Source organism: Ahaetulla prasina, chromosome 2, assembly GCF_028640845.1.
Source record: "Ahaetulla prasina isolate Xishuangbanna chromosome 2, ASM2864084v1, whole genome shotgun sequence".
Taxonomy (NCBI): Eukaryota; Metazoa; Chordata; class Lepidosauria; order Squamata; family Colubridae; genus Ahaetulla; species Ahaetulla prasina.
The window spans coordinates 125,268,194-125,294,228 of NC_080540.1; the positions used below are offsets into that span (position 1 = coordinate 125,268,194).

The 26,035-nt window shown below is 41.0% G+C and overlaps 1 protein-coding gene across 1 annotated transcript in view; it reads left to right on the forward strand.

Annotated features, from left to right (window-relative positions):
- The first annotated feature begins 13,192 nt into the window (after window positions 1–13,192).
- The window catches only part of GAS7 (growth arrest specific 7), a 173,491-nt gene continuing 160,648 nt past the window's right edge, over window positions 13,193–26,035 (forward strand). The window contains exon 1 of the mRNA XM_058173192.1: window positions 13,193–13,581. Coding sequence (XP_058029175.1) covers window positions 13,363–13,581 — 219 coding nt within the window. The 5' untranslated portion in view covers window positions 13,193–13,362. The remainder of the gene's footprint in view (window positions 13,582–26,035) is intronic.

Genomic DNA, 26,035 nt, shown 5'->3' on the forward strand with positions numbered 1-26,035 from the left:
TGCAAAAATGGGCATGATAAAGGACCAAAATGGCAGGGACCTAACAGAGGCAGAAGAGATTAAGAAGAGGTGGCAAAATTACACAGAAGAACTATATAAGAATGAGCTTAACATCCCTGATAACCACGATGGGGTGGTCACTAACCTTGAGCCAGATATCCTAGAATGTGAAGTCAAATGGGCCTTAGGAAATCTGAGCAACAACAAAGCTAGTGGAGGTGACAGTATTCCAGCTGAGCTATTCAAAATCTTAAAAGACGACGCATCCAATTTGCCAGAAAATTTGGAAAACTCAACAATGGCCACAGGATTGGAAAAGGTCAGTTTACATTCCAATTCCAAAGAAAGGCAATGCCAAAGAATGTTCAAACTATCGCACCATTGCACTCATTTCACATGCTAGTAAGGTTATGCTTAAAATCCTACAAGCTAGGCTCCAGCAATATGTGGATCAAGAACTACCAGAAGTACAGGCAGGATTTTGTAGAGGCAGAGGAACTAGAGATCAAATTGCCAACATACGCTGGATTGTGGAGAAAGCTAGGGAGTTCCAGAAAAACATCTACTTCTGTTTCATTGACTATGCTAAAGCCTTTGATTGTGTGGATCACAACAAATTGTGGCAAGCTCTTAAAGAGATGGGAGTATCAGACCATCTTATTTGTCTCTTGAGAAACCTGTATGCGGGTCAAGAAGCCACAATGAGAACTGGACACTGAACCACTGATTGGTTCAAAATTGGGAAAGGAGTCCGCCAAGGCTATATACTATCACCCTGCCTATTTAACTTATATGCAGAACACATCATGAGAAAGGCGGAGCTAGATGAATCAAAAATTGGAATTAAGATTGCCAGAAGAAATATCAACAACCTCAGATATGCAGATGATACCACTCTAATGGCAGAAAGCGAAGAGGAACTAAAGAGTCTCTTGATGTGGGTGAAGGAGGAGAGTGCAAAAGTTGGCTTGAAATTCAACATTAAGAAAACTAAAATCATGGCCTCCGTCCCTTTCAATTCCTGGCAGATAGATGGTGAAGAAATGGAGGTAGTGACAGATTTTATTTTCCTGGGCTCCAAGATCACTGCAGATGGGGACTGCAGCCAAGAAATTAAAAGACGCTTGCTCCTGGGGAGGAAAGCTATAGCAAATCTAGAAAGCATACTAAAAAGCAGAGACATCACCCTGCCAACAAAAGTGCGTATAGTCAAAGCTATGGTTTTCCCAGTTGCAATGTATGGCTGTGAAGGTTGGACCATAAGAAAGGCTGAGCGCCAAAGAATTGAGGCCTTTGAACTCTGGTGCTGGAGAAGACTCCTGCGAGTCCCTTGGACTGCAAGGCGAACAAACAAATCAGTTCTAGAGGAGATCAACCCTGACTGCTCTTTAGAAGGTCAGATCCTGAAGATGAAACTGAAATACTTTGGCCACCTAATGAGAAAGAAGGACTCACTGGAGAAGAGCCTAATGCTGGGAAAGATTGAGGGCAAAAGAAGAAAGGGACGAGAGAGAACGAGGTGGCTGGATGGAGTCACTGAAGCAATAGGCATGAGTTTAAATGGACTCCAGAGGATGGTAGAGGACAGGAAGGCCTGGAGGAATGTTGTCCATGGGTCGCGATGGGTCGGACACGACTTTGCAACTAACAACAACAACAATGCATTGACATGTGTTCTGTTTATGTTCTTCTAGTTTCAGGAATTAGAATAATACAAGATACAATGCCTTTACAGTTGTATCATCGGGGTGAAATTCAGCAGGTTCTGACAGCTTCTGGAGAACCTGTTAGAACCTCTGAACTACTCAAAATTTCCGCTACTGGTAGGTTCTGGAGAACTGGTAGAGGAAATTTTGAGTAGTTCAGAGAACCGGCAAATACCACGTCTGGCTGGCCCCAGAGTGGGATGGGAATGGAGATTTTGCAATATACTTCCCCCAGGAATGGGGAGGGAATGGAATTTTGCACTATCCTTCTCCTGCCATGCCCACCAAGCCATGCCCACAGAACCGGTAATAAAAAAATTTGAATTCCACCACTGTGTATGTCATTGTAAAATAACTTCCCCACTATTTCTCTTTCTTTTATTAACAACGTCATACTAAGAACATTCAAAGGTCCTTGGAAAAAACTGATGGTCCTCTATGTATTCTGCTGTGCTTCATTCTGGACTTTTTTTTTCTTGGATAAATGTTTAACTCATAGATATACCAGTTTAGATTGTTATGTCTTTAATTGCTGTTGGTTTTGCTTATTTTAGACCTTTCTCATCCTTGTCAAAGTTCTAGGTAACTTACTACTTCATTTAATAGTAATAATAATTTCATGTTATTTATGTTCCCACATTTGGCAATCAAACTTGTTGTTTTCAATGTAATGTTTTATAGTTTATTCTCATTGGAACTATTGAATCTGAATATGTTAATCCTTTGAATAAAGCAGGAAGAGCAGTAATCACTCGCCATGTATTATGGAAAATGATTCCCTGAGTGAATTATAGAAGGCTTCCTTTTCCTTGAAGATAATTCTAAATGGAATGCAATCCTAAAGTTACCCTTTTTCATTTTCATTTACTGTATTCCCATCCCAGCAGATGGAGCTGGATACAAACTCATGCAAGGAGCCATTTCAACTTCTACCTCACTACATGTTCTGCTGAAGTGTTGTTACTGCCAGAAACCTCTTCATCTCACTAGTGGCCTATGTCTTTGTGCCACAAATTAGTGAGTCCAAGATATCAAGCCTGATAAGAAGCTGAGGTATATATATATAGACTGGTTTGTTGAATAAGGCATCAAAGCTTCATGCAATTAGGCCTGGTGCACTGTGGGAATCTAGTCATTTGAAAACATCAATCATCATAAGAAATTTAACATTTAGAAAAAAAAGAAAGATAGCTATTTTTCCTCGGTAGTTTGAAGAAAGGAAAAACAAGTGTAATAAACTTGTACATAGCTTATAAATATTGAGAAGACATAGCAGTCACAACCACAAAATAAGATAATGAAGAATTCCACAAAATTATCTCCAGAAGTGGGGAATATATATTATAATACTCATAATAAATAATAAAGTACAAAACACGTTGATGCAAAAAAACTCATTCATATACATAAACAAAGATACTGTATATATAATCTGAGCTGATGGCAACTCCCTAAAGAGGGAAGGAAGTTAGATCCATGCTACAAAGCAAAGCATTCCATAAGCACCCTTCACCAATGTTGTTTATTGTTAGCTTGTTTGGCAATTTCTTAATTGGGGCATTATTTGCTTCTTGATCATTGTTCTGATGTTAATCTTGGTGTCAATCTCTGCTCATCTGGGTATTGATGAGCAGAGATTAAACATAAACAGACGTAAACATCCAAATACTATTCAACAGAGAAAATAAAAAAGCTAACATGGAAATAGAAACACTTCCTCACCAGCAATCAACACTCAGCTAGGCAGAGATTAACACCAATAATCAAGAAGCAAACGATATCCCAATCAAGGAATTGCCAAACAAGTGAACAATAAAAAATAAGCCGAATCAAGGAACCACTAAGACTGCTCCTATCAACTGACAAGAGTATGCCACTAAAATATAAAATGAAAGCAAACTCCATTTGCACTGATGATGTTACCTTGTTTGCTAATGAAACATCTGAAAGAAAACAACCAAGCTCAGGGACCTCACATTTCAACTCCGAGATACAAATACTGTCTTGTATCAGGATTATCAGTAGAAATAATTGTACTGTAGTCATATAGTTGCATAAATCCATGGTGCAATCATGCATATGATAATGTGTACAATTCTACAAGTAACAACACTCCAAAGAGAATATGGTAGATCTGGGGAAAACACTGAAAATGATACCCAAAATTATCAAGGGCACAGGCAAGGAGGCATTTGATTGTATTTAGAAAAAAATGAGAAATGGGGGAAGTGATAGAAGGGTATAAATTGCGCATGGATTATAAACAGTTGATAAGTCTTTTTTTTTAATATATTACTTTTTTCATTCAAATGACTTTTCTTCACTCACTAAATCACAGCTAATTTCTCAAATTCTCTACACAAGAGACAATATTGGTCACCAAACTCAAAAGCGATTAAGCAAATTATTCAAGGATAAGTCTATCAATTGTTAGTATTCATGTCCACTATATCTTATTTCCATTATCAACAGACAACAAGCATCTTCATACCAGTTGACTCAGGAACAGATAAAAAGAGCACTGCTTTCATATTTTCTTGTGAAATTTTCATTACCATCTCATTGGCAGCAGAATGTTTAACTAGATTGGCCTAGCAAACTGACATAATATTCAGTGCAACACTCCTTATGTTCCAGACTCAAGAGTCAAGCTTGGCCAAACAGAAGTCAGAGTATTCAGAGAAAAATTATGATTGATTGAATAGGTGAAAGTCACTGGCAAATGGCAGGACATTTTGATGGAGACTGAAGTCATAATATAGGTGGAGTCAATATGTAAAATAACTTCAAGGAGCAAAAAGAAAAACTTGCAGCAGCAAAAATACTAATAAACATATTAAGGCATACTGTAGCCTTCTGTAGTTTTTGTTATTTAGTTGACCGCTTGATGATGACAATGTTAGGTGTAACACAGAAGTTCTTACACAAGTTTAATACAGAGGTTCTTGCACAGTATTGCATGTACCTATTTCTGAACATTTATATCCAACCTAGCTCTGCAGGCATATATCATATTGCTGATCAGACAGAGATTTTAATGTGATTTGGAAGCTGACCACATTTTTACCCATCACAAAATCTCAGCATCAACCAAAGGAAAATATGCTGCAAAATTCTACAAAATACAGATCTTTGACACTGTGCTATAACTAGGTCTTTCATGTTTCCACAGCTTGCCCCAGATACAGAACAAAGTAAGTTATCCTGTATTATGAACATGTACTATACTACATGCCACATCTTCCAGTTCTATTCCAGCTGCGGGGGAAAATACTTGGAGCTTTTGAATAAAATTGTAGTGGGGAAGACGGAGAGGCTTGCTGGATGTCTGGAACACTGCCATGATATAAAAGTGAAAATAAGCTTTTTCTCCTTTTTCTGCATATTCACACACTGGTAGAAGTTTGGCATTGGAGAAAAGTTAATAGCCCACAGCTAATTAGGATTAGCCACTCTAACTCTGGACCATAACCTCCCTGCAATGTCTCTTCCAGAAATGATGAGGTCAACCTGTGGAAAAAGCATATAGAAATTAAAGTGCTTTCAGAATACTTTGCATATGAATCAGGAACTGGTTTGGAAGATTTCACTAGTAAGGATGACTGCTAGGAGCATCCTGTACCACTTCTTAATCTCAAATAATTGGGACATGCAGACTCCCAACAGAACCCATGAAAATGAGGTATGGGAAATTCGACATGTGGACACTATACCTGTTGCTGTCTTGAAAGCTCTTTGGCTATAGAAGGGGAGTGGGGAAAGTCAAAATGCAGGCATTCATACTCAGAAGTCAACCCAGCTCTGTGTCAGAAGGAAATTGAGTAAGAGACCCCAGCATTTGACATTTAGTAATAGCAATAGCGCTTAGACTTATATACCACTTCACAGTGCTTTACAGCCCTCTCTAAGCAATTTACAGAGTCGGCATATTGTCCCCAACAATCGGGGTGATCATTTTACTGACCTCAGAAGGATGGAAGGCTGAGTCAACCTTGAGCCTGGTGAGACTCGAACTGCCAAACTGCAGGCAGCTAGCAGTCAGCAGAAGTAGCTGCAGTACTGCTTTCTAACCACTGTACCACATGGCTCTTAATCATGGTTTAATGGTCAAAATAAGATCCAGTCTATTGTGGTTAGATGCTGTTCCAGAACTGGGGAGATCAAGTTTTGCATCCATTCTTAACCTTGAAATCTTGGTTATTAATTTACTGATTTGGGGTTGGTCTCTTTCTTGCAGCTTAGGAAAAAATAGATTTCTGGATTTTAATAAACGATCATCCCAAGAGAACAGTTATACAAGTAATCTCACATGCCAAAGACACAAGAACATTTTTTTTCAGATCTTTGGCAAATGCAATTATGAAGAGTAGATAGAAGAAATGTAACTTGAAGAAGAAATAAAGAGAATGGAGAAGCTGGTAAAGATGAGAACTGAAGATGAGAAGGTCAAACGAAGAGAGCTAAAAATAATTGCAAGGCAAAAGTAGATCACAAGGCAAAAGTAGGAGCAACAAGACACAGAAAGGATTGGAATGATAAAGAGTGGAAAGAAGGAACAGAAAGAGGGCAGCAGAAGTGGTTCCATGATATTCATCCTGAGAAAAAGCAAGGCCAACCTTAAGACAGTGGCCTCAATCATCAGATGCTAAAGGGACATGGTATAGATATGAATGGAGAGAAGAACTGAGATGGTCAAGGACAGATTTGCAGAATTGCATTGCTAAAAGTTTTCAGCTACTAGCCTGCTGCTCTGAGCTGCACTGAAGGACTGTGTTTCAATATTCATTTTTTTATCTAGTCAAGTTTTTATAAATGGAGCAAAATGAGGAGATGCTTTTCTCAGTACAGAGCAGAATCTTTGGGGGCAAAGTGTAACAGTGCCTGATATCCCAGATCCAACTTCCTTACCTAGAATTCCTTAGCAGTGGGAGTAGATGGAATTGTGAAAAGAAGGAATATTAATATAGGGGGAAATACTAATGGAGGGTATAGAACCATGATGGTGAACCTATGCCATGTGTGCCACAGGTGGCACATGTAGCCGTATCAGTGGGCACGCGAGCTCAGCTCTGGTGCGCATGCCAGCCAGCTGATTTTCAGGCCTTCTGGGCCCACCAGAAGTAGGGAAGCAGGCTGTTTCCTGCCTCCGGAGGGCCTGGGGGGTGGTGGGAAAAGCCCATTTTTCTCTCTCACCTGGCTCCAGAGCCTCTCTATGAGCCTGGGGAGGGCAAAAACAGCCTTTCCCACTCCCCCAGTCCCTCCGAAGGCCAGAAACGGCCTGTTTCCCAACTTCCGATTGGACAGGAAGTGACTTTTTTGCTGTCCCCAGCCTTAAGAGCCTCTCTAGGAGTCTCTGGAGGCTGGGGACTGCAAAAAAAGTCACTTCCTGTCCAACCTGAAGTTGGGAAATGGGCCATTTTTGGCTTCCGGATGACCTCCCAGGGGGGTGGGAAGGCCGTTTTCACCCTCCCCAGACTCATTGAAAGGTTCTGGAGCCAGGTGAGAAAGAAAAACAGGCCTACCAGGCCATCGCGTGACAGGAGCGGGGGTGGGGGAGCAGGGGGTCACGTATGTATGTCTGGGGGTGGGGCGCATAGAATTATGGGTGTGGGCATGCATGCGCACAACCCCCCACCCCCTTTTCCTGGCACGCAATGGCAAAAAGGTTAGCTATCACTGGTATAGAATGTAAGTTCTACCTGATCCTTTCTGAAATAGCATATTATGACAAGAATTGCCTGTTGCTTTTTTTTTTACTAGTACTATAGAACACATACAAGATTTGAAACTTTATCAGTAATATACTATTTTAAGCCTGTCCTTCATATCAAATTGGAATGTAACCATTGATTTAGTTAAAAAAAAATGCCAGAAAATTATAGGCTAGTTTGTTTACTTCCTCCAGGTAAATTAGTGGTAATGTTAATATATTGAATTGTAGAATAATGAGATGTGTGAAAGAAGAATCAGTGCTGTTTAACTTTTTGCATGAATGGCCTAGAGTTAGGGTGTATAATGAAATAGCAGAGCTTGCAGGTGACACCAAATTATTAAAGAGTTAAAACCCAAGCAGGCTGTGAATAATTCCAAAGGAATGTCTACCAACTGGCTGACTGTGTAACAAAATGACAAATGAAAGTCAATAGATATATCTGCAGAAAAATTCACAAGGAAGCAAAGAACCCACCTTCCCAAATATACAGAATGGAGCTCAGTTGGCAATGATTAACAAGGGGCTGTATTTTGTGGCCAGTTCAGTGAAAACACTGTGGGACAACTCTGAATCTATAGCTCATTAGAGCTGAAAATAGACCTGCCAATATCATAACATTATAAAACAAATTGGAATTGAGTTTACACTTGCAATTCTGCAGCAATACAAATAATCTGCTTTCAAGAAGGGTATCACAGAACTGGAAAAGGTGCAGGGGAAAAAAAAGCTAGAGTGGGCTTCTTTGATGAACTTAGAAAGTTACGGCAGGAAACAGGTTGATGGACCGGAAGAACCTTTGACCTTATTCAGCAGGGCTTCCTTGCTTATATCATTAGGAACATGGACTTTTCTGCAAACACCCATTTTTCCTAATGGTCCTGAATAATCCGTCTGAGACAACCAGCAGTTACTTTCAATCAACTGAAATTAAAGGGAAGTTGTTCCTTAAATCTATTCAGGAAGCTCAGTTTAAATAATTGTGTGCGGCAGTACTTTGGTAAATTACTACCAAAACTATCAATACAACAGAAAATGCCCACAATAGTAACAATTGCTACAAATACATTAATTAGAGAAGAAACGGATTACTTCTGGATTGCTCTTATACAAGTAGTCCTCAATTTACGATCATAAGTGAGCCCCAAATTTCTGTTGTTAAGTGAGACATTTGTTAAGTGAGTTTTGCCACATTTTACAATTATTAAGTGAATCATTGCAGTTGATAAGTTAGTAACCCGGTTGTTAAGCGAATATGGCTTCCCCATTGACTTTGCTTGTCAGAAAGTCGCAAAAGTTGATCACATAACTTTGGGACACAGCAAAGGTCATAAATATGAACCAGTTGCCCAAGTGTCTGAATCTGGATCACATGATCATGGAGATAAGTCACCATTTTCAGTGCCGTTGCAACTTGAATGGTCTCTTACCAGTAAATGTTGTAAGTCGAGACTACCTGTCTTTCCTGCTCTCTTGTAATGTAGGTTTTGGTTTAGCAGTTTATGACGTCCATATTCTCTGTCTTTTGGCGAAAGTATGCATGTTTAGTTGAAATTGATCTCTGTCTAATGTGAGTCCTTTGGCCTCTATTGGAATGAGATGTGCAAGATACTGATTTTTAAAACCACAGACAGTAAAATTTATCAGACATGAAATTAAACATCCATGGCCCAAATTAAACAAAAGTCCTCTTTTGTCTAAAGGCTTCACACTTTACTGTCATTCTGAGGCATCTTAAGCTTTTTAACATGTTACAGGATAACGACAACTGGTAAATTATGATTCATGTCTTGAAGGTCTGCAATAACAATGCAAAATTTAAAAACCCAATAACAAATATAGATTTCCCATCTCCTTATAAGTTAGCTATCAGTTTCATCAGTTCAAGCTACCTAATTCAGAGTGATATAAGCCTATCATTACGAAAATGCTTCAAAGCAAGAGCACACCAATATTTTCATTTCAAGCTTATGAATAGTCACTTTATTCTTATAGGGCTAATTCCAGCAGCTCATTGATAGCGGGGTGGTGATGGTGGTAGGTGAAGGTATACTTTACCTAATAGAAAACTTGATTAAGGAAATAAAAGTGTGCCTTATAAAAGAAATGTTCTGACCTGCCCCATTTATCTCTCTTATTCACTGATGTAAAATATTTGCCTTGGCATATCTGCCTACGATGCTTTCATAATATTACAGCAACATTGGCATAATGTCATATTCTGTAATGTGTTGCTTTAGTAATAGTGTTGGAATAATACATGTATAGGTCTTGCACAAAGGATTTTGGTGCCTGGTTTTTGTTGTTTTTAGTTTTAATCAGTTGAGTTTTATAGTTTTCAATGATTTTATATGTCTCTTAATTTTTATTGTTTTTATTGAGTTATAAAATATTGTCTTTTAATTTTTGATTAGGAATCGCCCAGTTAGTTGAAAGATGGACAAGTATACAAATGTTTTAAATAAACAAATAAATAAATTTTAGCATGATTTGGAACAGGGATTTTCAAACTTTACAGTACCATGACTTTTCTAAAATTATCAATTCATTTGTAATCCCCATGATAAAACTAGTAATTACATTGGGATTTGAGATGAGCATGTTTAACATTTACTAAATGATATGTATATTCCATCGTACTTTCTTGATTTACATTTATTTTGACTGTGCTGTGCCATTGCCTATATTTAGCTTTTTACATACTATTTTTCCCATTTAAAAGGATGAACAATTTAACAACCATCACTAAAACATATACATACATTCTATAGAGGCACAGACGTTCTACCGTATGCCATGCTGGAAGTCACCAGCCAATCAAAGTTCATCTGTCAGTTACAGTATTGTTGTGATTGGTGGAATTTTGACAGATGGCTTAGACCTTTGGGTTTAGCTATTTCTCAAAACTCACCCTAGGCTTTATTTCTGGCTTCCCCAAGCAAAGCAAGACAGGATTGAAAGGATTCTCACTTTGTTTATAGTAACGCAACTCACATCACACTTTGCCCCTCAGTGTGGGGCTACCAATGAGTTTGGGTCTCCTTGAACTTCTAACTCCTAACTACCAGACTGCAAGAACACAAGCGAGTCGTCAGTTTGGACAGTGCTCCAACTTTGCCTGGTCAAACCTGATCTGCTTAAAAAAAAAGTAATCTCCCTCTCAAAGCATGCAATTTACAATTTGTGAACATTTAATTTAAAACATTCTTCGCTCTGAGAGCCCCAAAGCTTGCCTGTTGATAGCCAAGATCCCATTAAACTCCAGGCTTAATTTCTAGATTGAATGTAACCATTGATAATATGGATGGCTTGCTTACCATCAGGGTGAATGCCACTCCCTGCACGCACACCGAGCACTCCGCACTCATTAAACACTGAGTTATGTATACTTAGGCAAATTAGTAAAGTTCAGGGGTTATAGGTCAGAAGCTCCCAACCTTTTGGGCATCAGGAACCAGTTCCATGGAGAGAGATTTTTCCACGGACCAGAGGGAGCATGGTTTGCATGCTGCCTGCATCCCATGGATGGGGTTTCACTAGTTTGTATGGCCCAGTTTCTGGCATGCGGGTCCCGGTGCCAGTCCATGGGCCGGTGTTGGGAACCCGTTATAGGTGATCTCACTATTTCATCAGTGCTGGCTCCCCATTTTTTTTTAAAAAGTGTATATATACACATACAACTGAGCTCCAATAAAGAATACCAACTGGGGTTCCAGAAACTCTACATAAGTTAACTTTTCATTCTAATCACTTTTCATTGAGTTAAAGATCTTCTAGTCCCACCATTGCTTTTTTTAAAAAAAATCCCTTGCAATCACGTGGGAGGACATCTGGAAACAAATAGAGTTAAAGGTAAAGGTAAAGCTTCCTCTCGCACATATGTGCTAATCGTTCCTGACTCTAGGGGGCAGTGCTCATCTCCGTTTCAAAGCCGAAGAGACGTCCAAAGATGCCTCTGTGGTCATGTGGTTGGCATGACTAAACACCAGAGGCGCATGGAACATTTTTCTACTTGCATTTTTTATGTGTTTTTGAATTGCTAGGTTGGCAGAAGCTGGGACAAGTAACGGCAGCTCACGGCACTAGGGATTCGAACTGCTGAGCTGCCGACCTTTTGATCGACAAGCTTAGCATCTTAGCCGCTGAGCCACTCACCTTCCTTATCTATGTTGACTTTTATCATGGACGGGTTACTGTCAAATATAGTTGCTCCAAAAAAACTCATAAAACTTTATTAAAATTCTATCAGTCAACAATTTATCATCGTTAGCTGTCATTGTAGATACAGGCCAAGTGTATTGTGAATATAATCACTATATTTGTAACAATAAGATGTAGAATTATACTTTGCATTTCAGTGTTAATTATCTAATTTTGTTTGCCATGGGCCAATAAGTGCCACATACAGAATCTGTAGTGCGAGCCAATGACAACTGTCACTATTGTGAGATGGTAAAGATAAAGGTAAAGGTTCCCCTCGCACATATCGACAAGCTCAGCGTCTTAGGCACTGAGGCACCACGTCCCTATTTATTTGTGAGATGGACAGCCATATAAATTAGTGAAATATACTTGCCATCAAGTCAAAATGGACTCTCAGCAACCGCAGAGACAGATTTTTCTCCCTGATCTCTCCCTTACTAAAATAAATGACTTGTCCCTAAATAAACACTTTATCCATCATATAACCTACAATTTCCATTTGTGGTGGTGGTGGTGGTGATTTATCTAGCATTTCTTAAACCACTGGTAGGCTAGGATGACATCTTTCTATGTTTTGTTGATATTTTAGGTTTTTCTCCTCTGGTAGAATAGAACAATTTATACAGGCGTCTTGCTGCTGAATGAGGGTTACACCAATGGGTTTATCCACTTGCTTGTTTCAACCGAACACTTTGAAGGGAGGGACGGAATTTTTTTTATTTATTTTTTTGCTATTTCGCCTACACATATGGCTGACAGTAAAACTGAATTGATGGGCATCAGGCTTTGCCTGCCTCTCTCGCGCGCACCTGTACCAAACACGCGTTGGCTGAATGAAAGCCCCACGGATGCATTGATTGCCTCCTACTGTAGAGCGTTTCACGGCGAGTCCGACGCCAGGTTCCTTTCGGCGAAATGTAAGCGTCTCCGTTTCGGGGGCGGGGAAGCCAAACTTGCGGGGGTGAGAAGGCGCTCCTGATCCGCCGCACCTCGCCCCGTCCTCCTTTTGCCTCTCGCCCACGCCCCCCCACCCCAGTTTAAGATTGCAATCTCAGCCGAACGTAAAGGGGAGGGCCCGCTTTGGTTAGTGTGTGTATGTATGAGAGAGAGGGGGAGGGAGGGAGGGAGAGGGTGTGTATGTGTGTGAAAAGAGAGGGGGAGGGAGAGGGGGAGTGTGTGTGTGTGAAAAGAGAGAGAGAGAGAAAAGAGAGGGAGGAGAGGTGTGTGTGTGTGAGGGAGAGAGAGAGGAGGAGAGAGGGGAGTGTGTGTGTGTGAAAAGAGAGAGGGAGGGAGGGAGGAGAGGGTGTGTGTGTGAGAGAGGGGAGGAAGGAAGGAGGGGTGAGTGTGTGAAAAGAGAGGTGGGAGAATTGGAGTGTGTGTGTGTGAAGAGAGAGAGAGGAGGAGAGGGAGTGTGTGTATGTGTTTGAAAAGAGAGAGGGAGGGAGAGAGGGAGACGGGGAGTGTGTATGTGTGTGAAAAGAAAGAGAGAGAGGGAGGGAGAGGGGGAGTGTGTGTGTGTGTGTGAAAAGAGAGAGAGAGAGAGAGAGAGGGCGGGCGCGGAGCCGCGGTCCGCCTGTCCCAGGGGGCGGCGCGGGGAAACGACGCGGCCAATCCGCCAGTTGGGCTGACTGGGGAGCGTCGAGAGGGAAGCAGGCGGACTCCCGGCAGCCAGAGGCGGATCAGCTCGGCACCTGTGGCGGCTAGAGCCGAGTTTCTTGAGCAAGTCCCCAGGGCTGCTGTGTGATGCCACCGCCCGGGCAGGAGCGGGTGGTGCCTGTGCTGGGGGCGCGTTGCAGAACCCTCTACCCCTTCTCCGGAGAGCGACATCGGCATGGACTGCGCTTCGCTGCGGGCGAGCTACTCACCGTCCTCCAGGCGGGGCCCGACGGCGGTTGGTGGGAAGGGGAGACGGCCGAAGGGCTGAGAGGCTGGTTCCCGGCCAGCTACGTCCAGCTCATTGAGGTGAGAGGCGGGGTGGAGGGGGAAAAGAACGAAGGGGAGAGGTCAGTCATTGGTGGGCTTATCTTTGGCTTGACCTCGGGGGAGCGCCCAGAGTGGGTGTTGGATATTGCTCCAGAACCTCCTTCAGGAGAAGCCTGTCGCGGGGGCATCGGGGGAACGGGGTGTCATTAACCACCCCCCCCGTGGTTCGGCTGCCCGGCTGCACATTGAAGTCCGGGGAAGTTTGCTCCCCGCCTTTGATCTGGGGTGCAGTTGCCAGGTCGGTGCGAGGCTCTTCTTGGTCGTTTGCAAGCGCTGGTTGGGAAACCCTCGGGGTGGTTATGTTGGGCTGCAGCAGAGCAGGCGTCCCTTTGGGGAGTGAGGTTTTTGTGGGCGCGCATCTTGGCCCCGGACTCGGAAGCCGCTACAAGATTTGCGGCGGTGTGTGTGTGTGTTGGAGGGAGGTGGGGTGTGGGCTGAAGCCTGTTCTGTGGGACTCGCTGTTGAGCGTGAGGGGCGGGACGGGATTCCTTCGTAGCCTGGGTGGGTGGAAAGATCACCCGGTGAGGAGGAGAGCTGGCGCGTGGGCTGCTCCCCAGTGCGAAGCGGGTGTGGGGGGGAGAGCTGTGGTGGTGGGCGGCTGTACAAAAGGCATGCTGGGAGCTACTTCAGGTTAAAAAAAAAACACTCGTTTTTAAGGACTGTTGGCTTCTTTTCCCAAGGATGACAAGCTGAGGTTGTGCAAACCCCACAGATGTCTTATGGAGATTCTCAGTCGCCCAGGTCGTGGTTGTCCCAAAAGTGCTTTTTTTCTTTCTTTCAAGAGGCAACTGGACTTTCTGGTTTTTCTTTGAAGACCTTTTGCTTCGCATCCAAGAAGCTTTATCGGCTCTGACTGGGTGGTGGGGAATGGAAGATTTATACTCCTTGCGGACAAGCTGGTCATTTGCATTCTTTTAGCAAGTCGTTGAGGCCACTTGGAGGTTTATCTGCCTTGTACACAGATGTTCTCCAGCTTGTCCAAGGACTCTGCCATCTCCCCTTCCACTTTATGGTGGAGCCTTGTTTCCTCCTTACACAGCGAGTTCCAAAGGTGCACCAAGGGTTCCCTTCTTCCCCATCCCCCCCTCCTCATGTTAAAGCTTTTGGTATGAAACTGCTAAAGCTCATTTCAGCTCATGACAGTGAGTAACTTCCCCTCCTGCGCAGGAAGATAGACTGCCTTATCCTGAGTCAGACTGTTGCTCCATCCAGCTTCAGATGTTTGGCTCAACTACACCCCCGCCTTCCCCCAGATTTCCAAGCCATTGCTTCCATTGGCTAGGAAGGAGTTTAAGGAAAGGGTCTATTCAGTGCTGGCATCTCCAGGTTAAGTCCAAGAAAGACTTTTATTTGAAACCTTGGAAATCTCTTCCCATTTAGCTTAGCAGACAATTGATCTGTTTTTTTATAAGGCAGCTGTTTGTATTCCTATGAAAATGGGCTTTGGTGTGCAAAGGTGCAATCAGAGAATTGGTTTGCCCTGTAATCAGTTATCACATATTCATGTAGTATAAATATGGTGCTGGGCAGCCAGCTGCTTCTTTTTTTAATGGGTACTTCTTCCTAGGTTGCACATCTTGCCTTCTTGTGGTTATGATCATCAATATGATCACTATAAATATGTTCAAACAGGCACATACAGATAGTAATACACATAGGTTTACTCTTTCCAAATTTCTTTGGGAAAACTGCAATATTTATGTACGGTTAGGTTCTTACAGAGCACTACTGGGCTAAAAGAGAATGACAAGATCTCCTGTTTAAACTTCAGCATTAAAATACATATATTTTTACTTTGGTTAGATGTATGTCTTAAATAATCAGTATCAGCACTGCTCTGCTCACACAATCTTATTCTAGAAAGTGTACAATTTTGCAAATATAATTGAGTGGTGTCAGTATAATATGGTCCTATAACACCACTAAGCCAATTCCATCAGCTGCATTGTTGTATATAATATTTTCACAGGTTGCTTAGAAAGCTTGTTGGCAATGCTTTTACCTTGTCAGATTGTCTAATGTAACAAGCGCTGCTGTGTAAAGTAGGGTTCTCTTTCCACAGAGGCCAAACAATGTCTGTCAGTACTAAAAAGCAGGGTAGGAGTACCACAGCATTCTCTAATTCATGTTCCCTAGCAATTGATACTGTATGATATACAGGTTGCTAACTCTGGATTCTAGTTGGGAGATTTGCCAAAAGTTGTACTGTACCTGTATGTAGATTTCTTTTAAAATAGTTTCTGGCTGATGTAATCCTACTTTAAAATATAGTGTTCAAACTACAAAGACATCTAACAAAACCAGAATCACTGATTTCACATCTAAGTTTTAGTGGGGAACTATGCACATATCATAAAAATGCAACATGCTGCTAAGAAGTGATAGGTTTCCATGATGAATTAGACAAGCCAACAGTAATGGCATAATATTAGTTTTTCTGACTGCAATATGGGTCTTAGTTGACCATCATTCCAATTTTGGAATGTTTTCTAGCGAAGGAAGTTAATGTTAGTATGCAGTTGTAAATAATGGGGCATATTTATGAAATGTAGATGGGAATGATTCTTCAAGTAATGTGTTTGTGGTTTTGGATAGCAATCTAAATCATGCTTAGTGTGGCTTAAAACATACTTATGTGACCACAGTAATAGCCATCTGGTTGAGTAGAATAGTTCAGGGAACCAGTCAGGAAATCTTTTGTGACTTGATTTTCACACTGTTCAAAGATACATAGTTGGCTGAATTTGTTGCAACGCAATAACCATGAACAATTATTTTCATACCATACTGGTTAGATTTACACTAAACCAAAATCCAATATATCATAATATATATTTAGTGGTTTTTGGAAATACAGCTTGTATGAACTTTATTTGGGAGATAAACACATTATATCAGGGGTGAAATCCACTTACCTTTGCTACCAGTTCGCAAATGGGAGCATGAGCACGCTCACTTTACTCACGTGCAACACCTCTACACATGCACAGGACCTTCTGCCCATGCGTATAGCGTCAAAAATGGGGCGTGATGACATCCAGGCAGGAGGGCAGAGTCTCCTGCTGCCGGTGCTACTTGTTCGCCCGAGCCAGATAGAACTGGCTGCATTTCACCACTGCATTATATCAATAATTACTACTGTAGTGTGCCTTGTAGGCCATATCAAATAAACATCTTCTGCTTCCATACTCCACAGTTGCTTTAATGGGTGTGGTTTATTTTGTTTACTTTTCCTTCATAGTGATATGAAATTCTAGGCTGTGAAGTTCATTTGAACTTTGTATTCAACCTTTTAAATTTGTCCATAAATTCCAAACAAAATAGAGATGTGTATGAATAGGTGCTCATTGTGGAGGTCCACAGTGGGGACAGTATAAGAGGGAACAAGTGATATTGTATGTACCACAAATTATGTACTCAAATAATTTTGCATAGTTATGTGACCATATAATTCACATTATTAGCATGATGATGTTATCATACATGTGTCATTTTGATGTCAGCATGGCATAATTGTTTTGGACACTTTTACTTCCCCTGTAATATTAGCAATGAGCTAGATCAGGCTCTGCCTTTTAATATAATGCTGTACATCATGCCTTCCAATTGTGCCATATATGATAAGCTAATGAAATCGCTGAATTGGTTGGCCAGTCGCTGTGTTGGGGAAAAAAACTATGTACATTTCTATGCATGAATTTGCTAAAATGCTGCTTTCTTTTTGTGAAGGTAATTTTGCCTCCCAATTAGTTAGATGTTGTTTCTGTTGAAAATTGTCCTGCCTACTACTATTGTTTACAGGATTATTATGCAGTGATTGTTAATATTGTTGCTTGCTCCTTGCAACAAGTAAGGGAAACCCTAGAAATTGTGTTTTATAAGTGAATAAAATTCTATGTAATTACAGTCTTAGAAGCTTTAGCAATTGACAGTTTGCAAAGTTATGCACAATTTTCCGTGAGCACCATTTAAGTTAACACTAAAACAGTTGTAGCTTTATATTTATGCTTGTATGTTTAAATAAAATAACCAAAACCTGTGAGCCAGGTTGTAAAAGACACTTGAGAAAGGATTCATGTACATTCGCATATGGAACGTAATTTGATGTAGCCTGACAGTTCACTCCCTTTCCTGTTTTGGAAGCTTAAAACCCTTTGGCTGCTGCACTAACATCTAATCTCCTCATTGGTGTTCTTTTCACCATGCTTCTGAACTGCTTCTTATTAGAGGCTGTTTGTTTCACCATAAAAATATAATTGCCTTCAATGGGTTTGTTCCTGTTAAGCCTGTTTAAGGGTAATGCCTACAACCCTATTTATGCTGTAAGGCATATAAATTCATACAATATTGTTGAGACTAATTATAAGCCAGGCGATTACACAAAAAGAAGAGGATATGGCAAAACATCTGTGGGGTTGGGAAATTATAACTTTGCTTTGACCATATGCTTTTAATCATGTATGTTTTCACTGCTTTCTTTTACAACTAGTCTGATGAAACAATCCCTATTTTCAAGTGATGGAATAGTGTTCTGGTCTGGAAGTGGGTTAGTCTCAATGTCGTCTTGGGATTTCTTCCAGCTCTTATTTATAAAGTTGGGATCTAAACGGTAGAGAGGTTAATGGAACCAAAATGAATAGGAACCTTTTCTTTTCTTTATTAAGAGGTGGCTTCTTAGTTGTGTAGCTCTCAGAGAAGGAAGGCAGCCAAACAGCCTACCAACCAGCCAGCCATTCATTTGGAAGTCAGGTTCTACAAAGTGGGCTCAAAGCCAGACATTAGGAATCAAGGTTTTTAAAAATAAGGATGTGAACAGCTTCCATGAATGAATCTGAAATGTAAAAAAAACAAACCTGGATGGCTTGAAGAACACATTATGATGGTAGATTTTTAAAATGCATGAAGACAAAGCAATAACTAGAAATTAAAAATATCCTGGTGTGGACATAATGCATGCTCTTCCATACCCACCAACATATCACAAATGAGAGTTGGTGCGTGCTGTAAAAGTTGGGCTATCATATCCAGGCTGTAAAAATCTGGATGACCATGATAGCAAAAATTGTCAGCTGTCAATATGTTTGCAGCCCAGATAATATAATAGTAATTTCCTTAGATTTATATAATACTTCATAGTAGTTTATAGCAGGGGTCTCCAACCTTGGCAACTTTAAGACTTGTGGAGTTCAACTCCTAGAATTCCTCAACCAGCTTTGCTGGCTGAGGGATTCTGGGAGTTGAAGTCCACAAGTCTTAAAGATGCCAAGGTTGGAGACCCCTGGTTTAGCACTCTCTGAGTGGCTTACAAATGTTAGCATATTGTCCCCAACAATCTGGGTCCTCATTTTATCAACCTCGGAAGGATGGAGGGCTGAGTCAAACTTGAACTGGTCAGGATCAAACTCCAGGGAGTGGGCAGTGGGCTTGCAATACTGTATTCTAACCACTGCACCACCGCGGCTCATAAGCTTAATTTAATACAAGAGCCCAGTTCTTCTATTATTGTAGAGGGCTGCAGATAGCATTTGTTTGAAAAAGATTTATTCAGAAAAAATAATTTTTCTGCTAGGGCTGCAGTCAGTGTCAACATTATACCATGGTTTATTGTTATGAGAAGATATCTCTATGCAAATATTGTACTAAGGCATAATATGGGTTGTTTAGTTTTAGTGATATATTGTGTGAACCCAGCCAATTGTGATTAATTCAACAATCCATATTTAATGAATGGGTTACCGTACTGAGTAAATCAGGTTACCCATGGTAAATATTAAGTTTGAACCTCCCCCATTTCTCTTTCTCTTTCATCTGGGAATTTTTTTTTTTTTGGTGTGAAACTAACTTCAATATTAAGAAGACTTGATACTTCAAACTGTGCTCAAGCCTTCTTCATTCAGAAATAAAATATTTAGAAATAGATTAGGGGGGCGGCTGAATTCCAGAGTTTCAGTAATTGATATTAACAAATAAATGATCAAATTAATGAATTTTAAGATACCCAATTCAAGATGTTATAGTCCTCTTAAATAGAATATATTTTTACAATTTGGAGCAGAAACCTAGAACAGAAAAAGTGGGTCATGTACCCGAAGGCACATATTCCATGCACATTTTTCATATGGAATATCCTCCTTCAGTAAACGATTTTCATTTCATTTTTAAGAAATTAACCAATCTGTTTCCTGGTGTCTCATTTGGATGCAAGGTATGAGTTACATGCTTTTAAATGGGCAAGAAATCTTGCCAGCATGCATCCTGAATCCCAGCTTTTTCTTTTAGGTAATAAATTAAGAAGTGAACTGACGGGAAAAATACAGTGTTGTGTATGCTGTAGCCTTCTCTCTCTCTCTCTCTCTCTCTCTCTGTGTGTGTGTGTATGTATGTATATGTATATGTATATCTAAAGTGAAAACTTAATGTCTGAACTGCTTTATTTACTGTAAGGTTGGGCAGTTCAATTCTATGCATAGTTGTTCGGATTCTATGTTCAATTCTATGCATAGTTTTCAGTACTTAGTAGGATTTATCCCAAATAAATAGTCACAGTTCATAGGATGGCAGTTTAAATTGTTCCAATACACTCACCCATCCATCCACCCACCCACCAACCCACATGTATATATAAAACAAAATTAGTATATGACTCCTTCACCAGAGTCCAGGTGGTTTATTACAACAATATACCATTAAAAACAACCCAGACTCCTACATAAAAAAAGGTCAAAATATTAAAAACTCTGAAAAGTTTAGTGAAAGTCAGCCAATGCTCCTTAGTTCTCAAATGCCTGGAACAAGATAATTTTTTTTAAATTTTATTTTGTCACAACAGTATACAATCATCAACATAAACAATAATCCATCATGAGACGACTTCCGGTATCCGGTGGCAACGGACGTCTGGAAGGCTTCTCCTGCCTCCAGTGTCCGAATCCGGCCGCCGCCGAGGCCCTTAGGGGCCAGGTGTTCCGAAAAGGACACCTGCCGTACGGACGGCTCGCCAGGGGTCTCCCAGCCGATATACAGGACTGGGGGGACCGATGCTGGCGCGTCCTAGGCTCGGCGGGGTGCGGAGGCCACAGGCCGCGGCCATTACTTTGGTCGTCGCCTGGGCGCTGTGCCAGTGACACGGGGCTTTGGATTTATAATTGCAGCAGCCTGGTGGTGAACAGGAGCGGAGAAGAATTGAGGAATGAAGAAGGAAGGAATATCGGCAAACGTGAGTGGAGTACTCCGGAGTGCGGGGGGGTTTTTTTTTTCTCCCCTGCGACTGGAAAGAGTACGAATCACTTTGGAGAGAGGAGAACTTAAAATAACAAGATTACCGGTTTTGTGGAGCTCTGGAGAGAAGAGGAGATGGAGAAATTTAGGAGGGAGGGTTTGAGGCCCCCCCTCCCTCTGGGGAACAATGGTGGCGTCCAGCTTCCGCCTTCACTATGAGAATTTTGATGACATCACTTCCCTTCGGCTTCCTGGTTGATTAACTATACTCTGGACTCGTTGCTCCTGTGAGTGCCCCCTGGTGGATCCGGAGGAAATTATAAGGATACTGTGCCTGCCTGAGGATTTTGAAATTTTTAAATGGCAAAAGGTCAGAGACCAACTGCTGGAGAAATGGAGAGAATTCTGGAAAAGTTATCTAATATGGACAAGAAACTGGATGAAATAAGAGCAGAAATTGTGACTATCCAAAAGGATTTAAAGGATACTCAACAAGTCTCAGCAGAAAATAAGCAGAAAGTGGAAGGTCTGGAGGGTGAGATGCGGGCGGTGCAGAAAGAGGAGGCGACAAGCAATGCTGTGCCTGGACTACAGGTGGATAAAATGTCTTATTTCCTTAGGTTTCAAAATTTGGAAGAAGTGGACCAAGAAGACTTGAGAGATGTTGTGACTAAACTGTTGGGAGAATTTCTTGGGAGAGGTGTTGATTTTATGAATTGGGATGTGGATCGAGTTTATAGAGTTAATTCACAATATGCAAGCACGTATGCAGTTCCTAGAGAGGTTCATGTCAAATTTGTGAAAAGAGGCGAGAGATGAAATTCTTAGAAAACATAGGAGTGGGGCACTGACTTATAGGGGCAGGAGATAGCCATTCTGAGGCAGATTCCCAGACAGGTACGTGAAATGAGAAAGAAATATTACTTTTATCAAGCAAATTGTACCAGAAGGAGTGGGCTTCAGATGGCTGATGCCAGAGGGATTGATGATTTTCCGGGAGGGCATTACGAAAAAATTAGTACAATTGCGGAGGCTGCGGCCTCGTGGAGGAACACAAAGCCCTCCTGGATTTAGATGACCCAGGAATTGAAGAAGGGAGGTTATAGACCATGGGGCGGAGGCGGCTGCCGCTGTTGCGGCCCTGGGGTTGGGTCAGGCTGAACCCAGAGTTCTGAGATCCAAAACTAGGAAGTGATAAAGATATTTGGTATTGTGTTGGTTTTTCTTATTCTCTTTCGTATGATATTCTGATTATTCTTGACCCTTCCTCATTGTGTATGTAAGATTGAAACTTAGCTACTTCGTTTCACCTGCTTGCCATATGGCTGTTGTATGTGTTTAAAATTCTGAGTAAAATTCTTATCATGTATAAGAAAAATGAAAATTTACCATACCTGATATGTATTTGCATAAATCTTTATTGACCAATAAAAACTTTTTATATAAAAAAAAAAAAAAAACAATAATCCATCATGAGAGAAAAAGTATATATAAGTAAAAGTATAAGTAAAAGTATGCATATAATACTATAATGAAGGGAACAATAGGACAGGAACGGTAGGCACTTTTGTGCTCTTATGCACGCCCCTTATTAATTGCTTTTTTGAAACAATGTTCTGAAGGTAAGTGATACTACAGTAACGGGAAGACTGCATGAAAGCTCTGCTCTCATTACCCCCATCTGTCTCACAAGCTAAAAATCTAAAGTATGTTCTTAATGCAAAGGATGGGCAGGTTCATTTCAGAGGAGAAAGAAAAAAGGGAACTAGCCTTACAGTCTTGATGATGAACCTATGGCAGCCGTGCCAGAGGTGGCACGCCGAGTCCTCTCTGTGGGCACGTGCGCCGTCGCCAGCTGCTCTTCTGGTTTCCGCCATGCATCGTTGTGCATGCCGGAGCCCCAAAAACCTGAAGATCAGCTGGCTGGTGTGCATGCGCATGCTGGCCACCTAGTCTTCGGGTTTCCAGTGCTTCGGCACACGGGAAGACCAGCTGGCATGCACGCATACACGCACCGGAAACCCAAAGACCAGGTGGCTGGGGTGCGCATGTGCACCGGCCAGCTGGTCTTCAAGTTTCTGAGGCTCTGGTGGCTGCATGAATGAACGCACCCATGTACGCACATTCCGGTTTGGGCACTTGGTGCCAAAAAGGTTTGCCATCGCTGCCTTGTAGGGTTGGGTGGTCAGCACCAGTATGTATATTACTATATCAGCTAATAGTTCTCTGCTTACTAAACCTAGGCCTACCCAATGAATTGCTTCATGGAATTTACTGTTTTTAGTAAATGCAGCTGATCTTGGAATGGTGACATTTGCATCTGTTCATTTCAGAGAAGATTATTTTGTTATATGTATCAAATCTACTCCTTCTCATTCTCCTTCATGGATGTGAAGGACTCAGGGCGGTGTACAGCCAGGATAAAAAAGAACAATATACAGTTAAAATACAATTAAAAAACTTATTATACAGTATGGCCGAAATAATTAAGAATTAAAAATCTAAAAACCCCAATTAAAACCAGAGAGAAAATTTAAAATTAAACAATTTAAGAAAGCCCCGCACGAACAAACAAATATGTTTTCAGTTCGCGGCGAAAAGTCCGAAGGTCAGGAATTTGACGTAAACCAGGGGGGAGTTCGTTCCAAAGAGTAGCCCCACAGAGAAGGATCTTCCTCTGGGGGCCGCCAGCCGACATTGTCTGGCGGACGGCACCCTGAGAAGGCCCTCTCTGTGCGAGCGTACGGGTCGGTGGGAGGCATGAGGTAACAGAAGGCGGTCCCGTAAGTACCCAGGTCCCAAGAATGGTGACATTTGCATCTGTTCATTTCAGAGAAGATTATTTTGTTATATGTATCAAATCTACTCCTTCTCATTCTCCTTCATGGATGTGAAGAAGCAGCTGGCAGGATAGATTTTGCACGACTGTAGGCTATTAGCGCTTTTTATAGCTGCTGTGTCCTCTTGTGGTTGGACAGCTCTTTTATGAAGAATAATGTATAACTCCAGGAATGACGAGAGAGCTTTGCAACTGGATGATCTGCTTGCCCCTATTTGCTGAGCTGTCCTTATCTGTAGTGGGTTGTCTAAAGAAGAAAGACAAGTTTGTCAGGGATTTTATTCTATGGATAGATAAGAACAGAATCTTAGCTGAATGCCTTTCTTCCCTCTTCACAGCTAACTATGGACAGACATTATTCTTATGGGTTCTAATTTATTTTTAATTAGATTCTCACGGCCCAACAGTTGGTAGTAAATGCAGCTGATCTTGGAATGGTGACATTTGCATCTGTTCATTTCAGAGAAGATTATTTTGTTATATGTATCAAATCTACTCCTTCTCATTCTCCTTCATGGATGTGAAGAAGCAGCTGGCAGGATAGATTTTGCACGACTGTAGGCTATTAGCGCTTTTTATAGCTGCTGTGTCCTCTTGTGGTTGGACAGCTCTTTTATGAAGAATAATGTATAACTCCAGGAATGACGAGAGAGCTTTGCAACTGGATGATCTGCTTGCCCCTATTTGCTGAGCTGTCCTTATCTATAGTGGGTTGTCTAAAGAAGAAAGACAAGTTTGTCAGGGATTTTATTCTATGGATAGATAAGAACAGAATCTTAGCTGAATGCCTTTCTTCCCTCTTCACAGCTAACTATGGACAGACATTATTCTTATGGGTTCTAATTTATTTTTAATTAGATTCTCACGGCCCAACAGTTGGTAGTAAATGCAGCTGATCTTGGAATGGTGACATTTGCATCTGTTCATTTCAGAGAAGATTATTTTGTTATATGTATCAAATCTACTCCTTCTCATTCTCCTTCATGGATGTGAAGAAGCAGCTGGCAGGATAGATTTTGCACGACTGTAGGCTATTAGCGCTTTTTATAGCTGCTGTGTCCTCTTGTGGTTGGACAGCTCTTTTATGAAGAATAATGTATAACTCCAGGAATGACGAGAGAGCTTTGCAACTGGATGATCTGCTTGCCCCTATTTGCTGAGCTGTCCTTATCTGTAGTGGGTTGTCTAAAGAAGAAAGACAAGTTTGTCAGGGATTTTATTCTATGGATAGATAAGAACAGAATCTTAGCTGAATGCCTTTCTTCCCTCTTCACAGCTAACTATGGACAGACATTATTCTTATGGGTTCTAATTTATTTTTAATTAGATTCTCACGGCCCAACAGTTGGTAGTAAATGCAAATATTGGTTTTGGAAAACAAGTATAAAATTATGAGGCACCAGGCATATGCTTAACCCAGGAATATGTGTTCGGAACAAGGATGGAACTTTGAAAGCATACAAACATACATATGTCTCCACAGAAATATATATATATCTCCACAGCCATGCACATATATGTGCCTCTGCTGAGATTAGAATCCCTTGTTAATCTTTTGCAAATCTTCTAGAGCAGGGATGTTGAACTTGTGGCCCACGGGCCAGATGTGTCATATGCTGGCCACCCCCACCCCCGTTTTAGTGAAGGGAAAAAGAGTCATGATACGTCATGTGATGAGAACGTGATGCCGTAAGTGTGACACCCCTGTTCTAGAGAATGACCAGTCAATTCAAGTTTAAATTTTACACAGCAATTGATATGGGAGCAATTCGCTCAATAAAGAGATATGAGAATATGGCTCTTTTCGATCTGGTTTCTTTTGCTGCTTAACCAGGAAAGTCTTTTAAAATGTCAAATCAAATGTAGGAGTTAGGGGAAAGAGCATTACTTTGCTCAACACAAACTATGGTATCTCTTAGAAATAGCTGCCAATTAGAACACTATGGCTTTTGAACATGGTAAAAACCTACAAACCTGATTCTGGTTAAAACTAATAAAAGTGGATTAAATAATTCTGAGACTACTGAGAAGATCCTGCTGTAAAGCTACAGATTTAATTAATGGGGATGGGATTTGAATATTTACTGCAATGAAGTTCTCGCTGAAAGTACTATGTACCCTTTAATTCTCACTATTTAAAGCAGGGTATAATAAATAAATAGAAGTGGAAGGTCAATTTCATCTTTTTAAGTATATTTTACTTCTCTAATCAGTAAACCTTATATTGTCAAGCACTACCACCATCACTGTTTGGCTTTGAAAGGCCACTTTCTTGTGACTTACTACATAAAAATCAATATGCAGTACTATATCTTCCAGTACTATCTATTGGAAAGTCCTTTACCCAAGTTTTTCTATACAAGTAATCCTCAATAT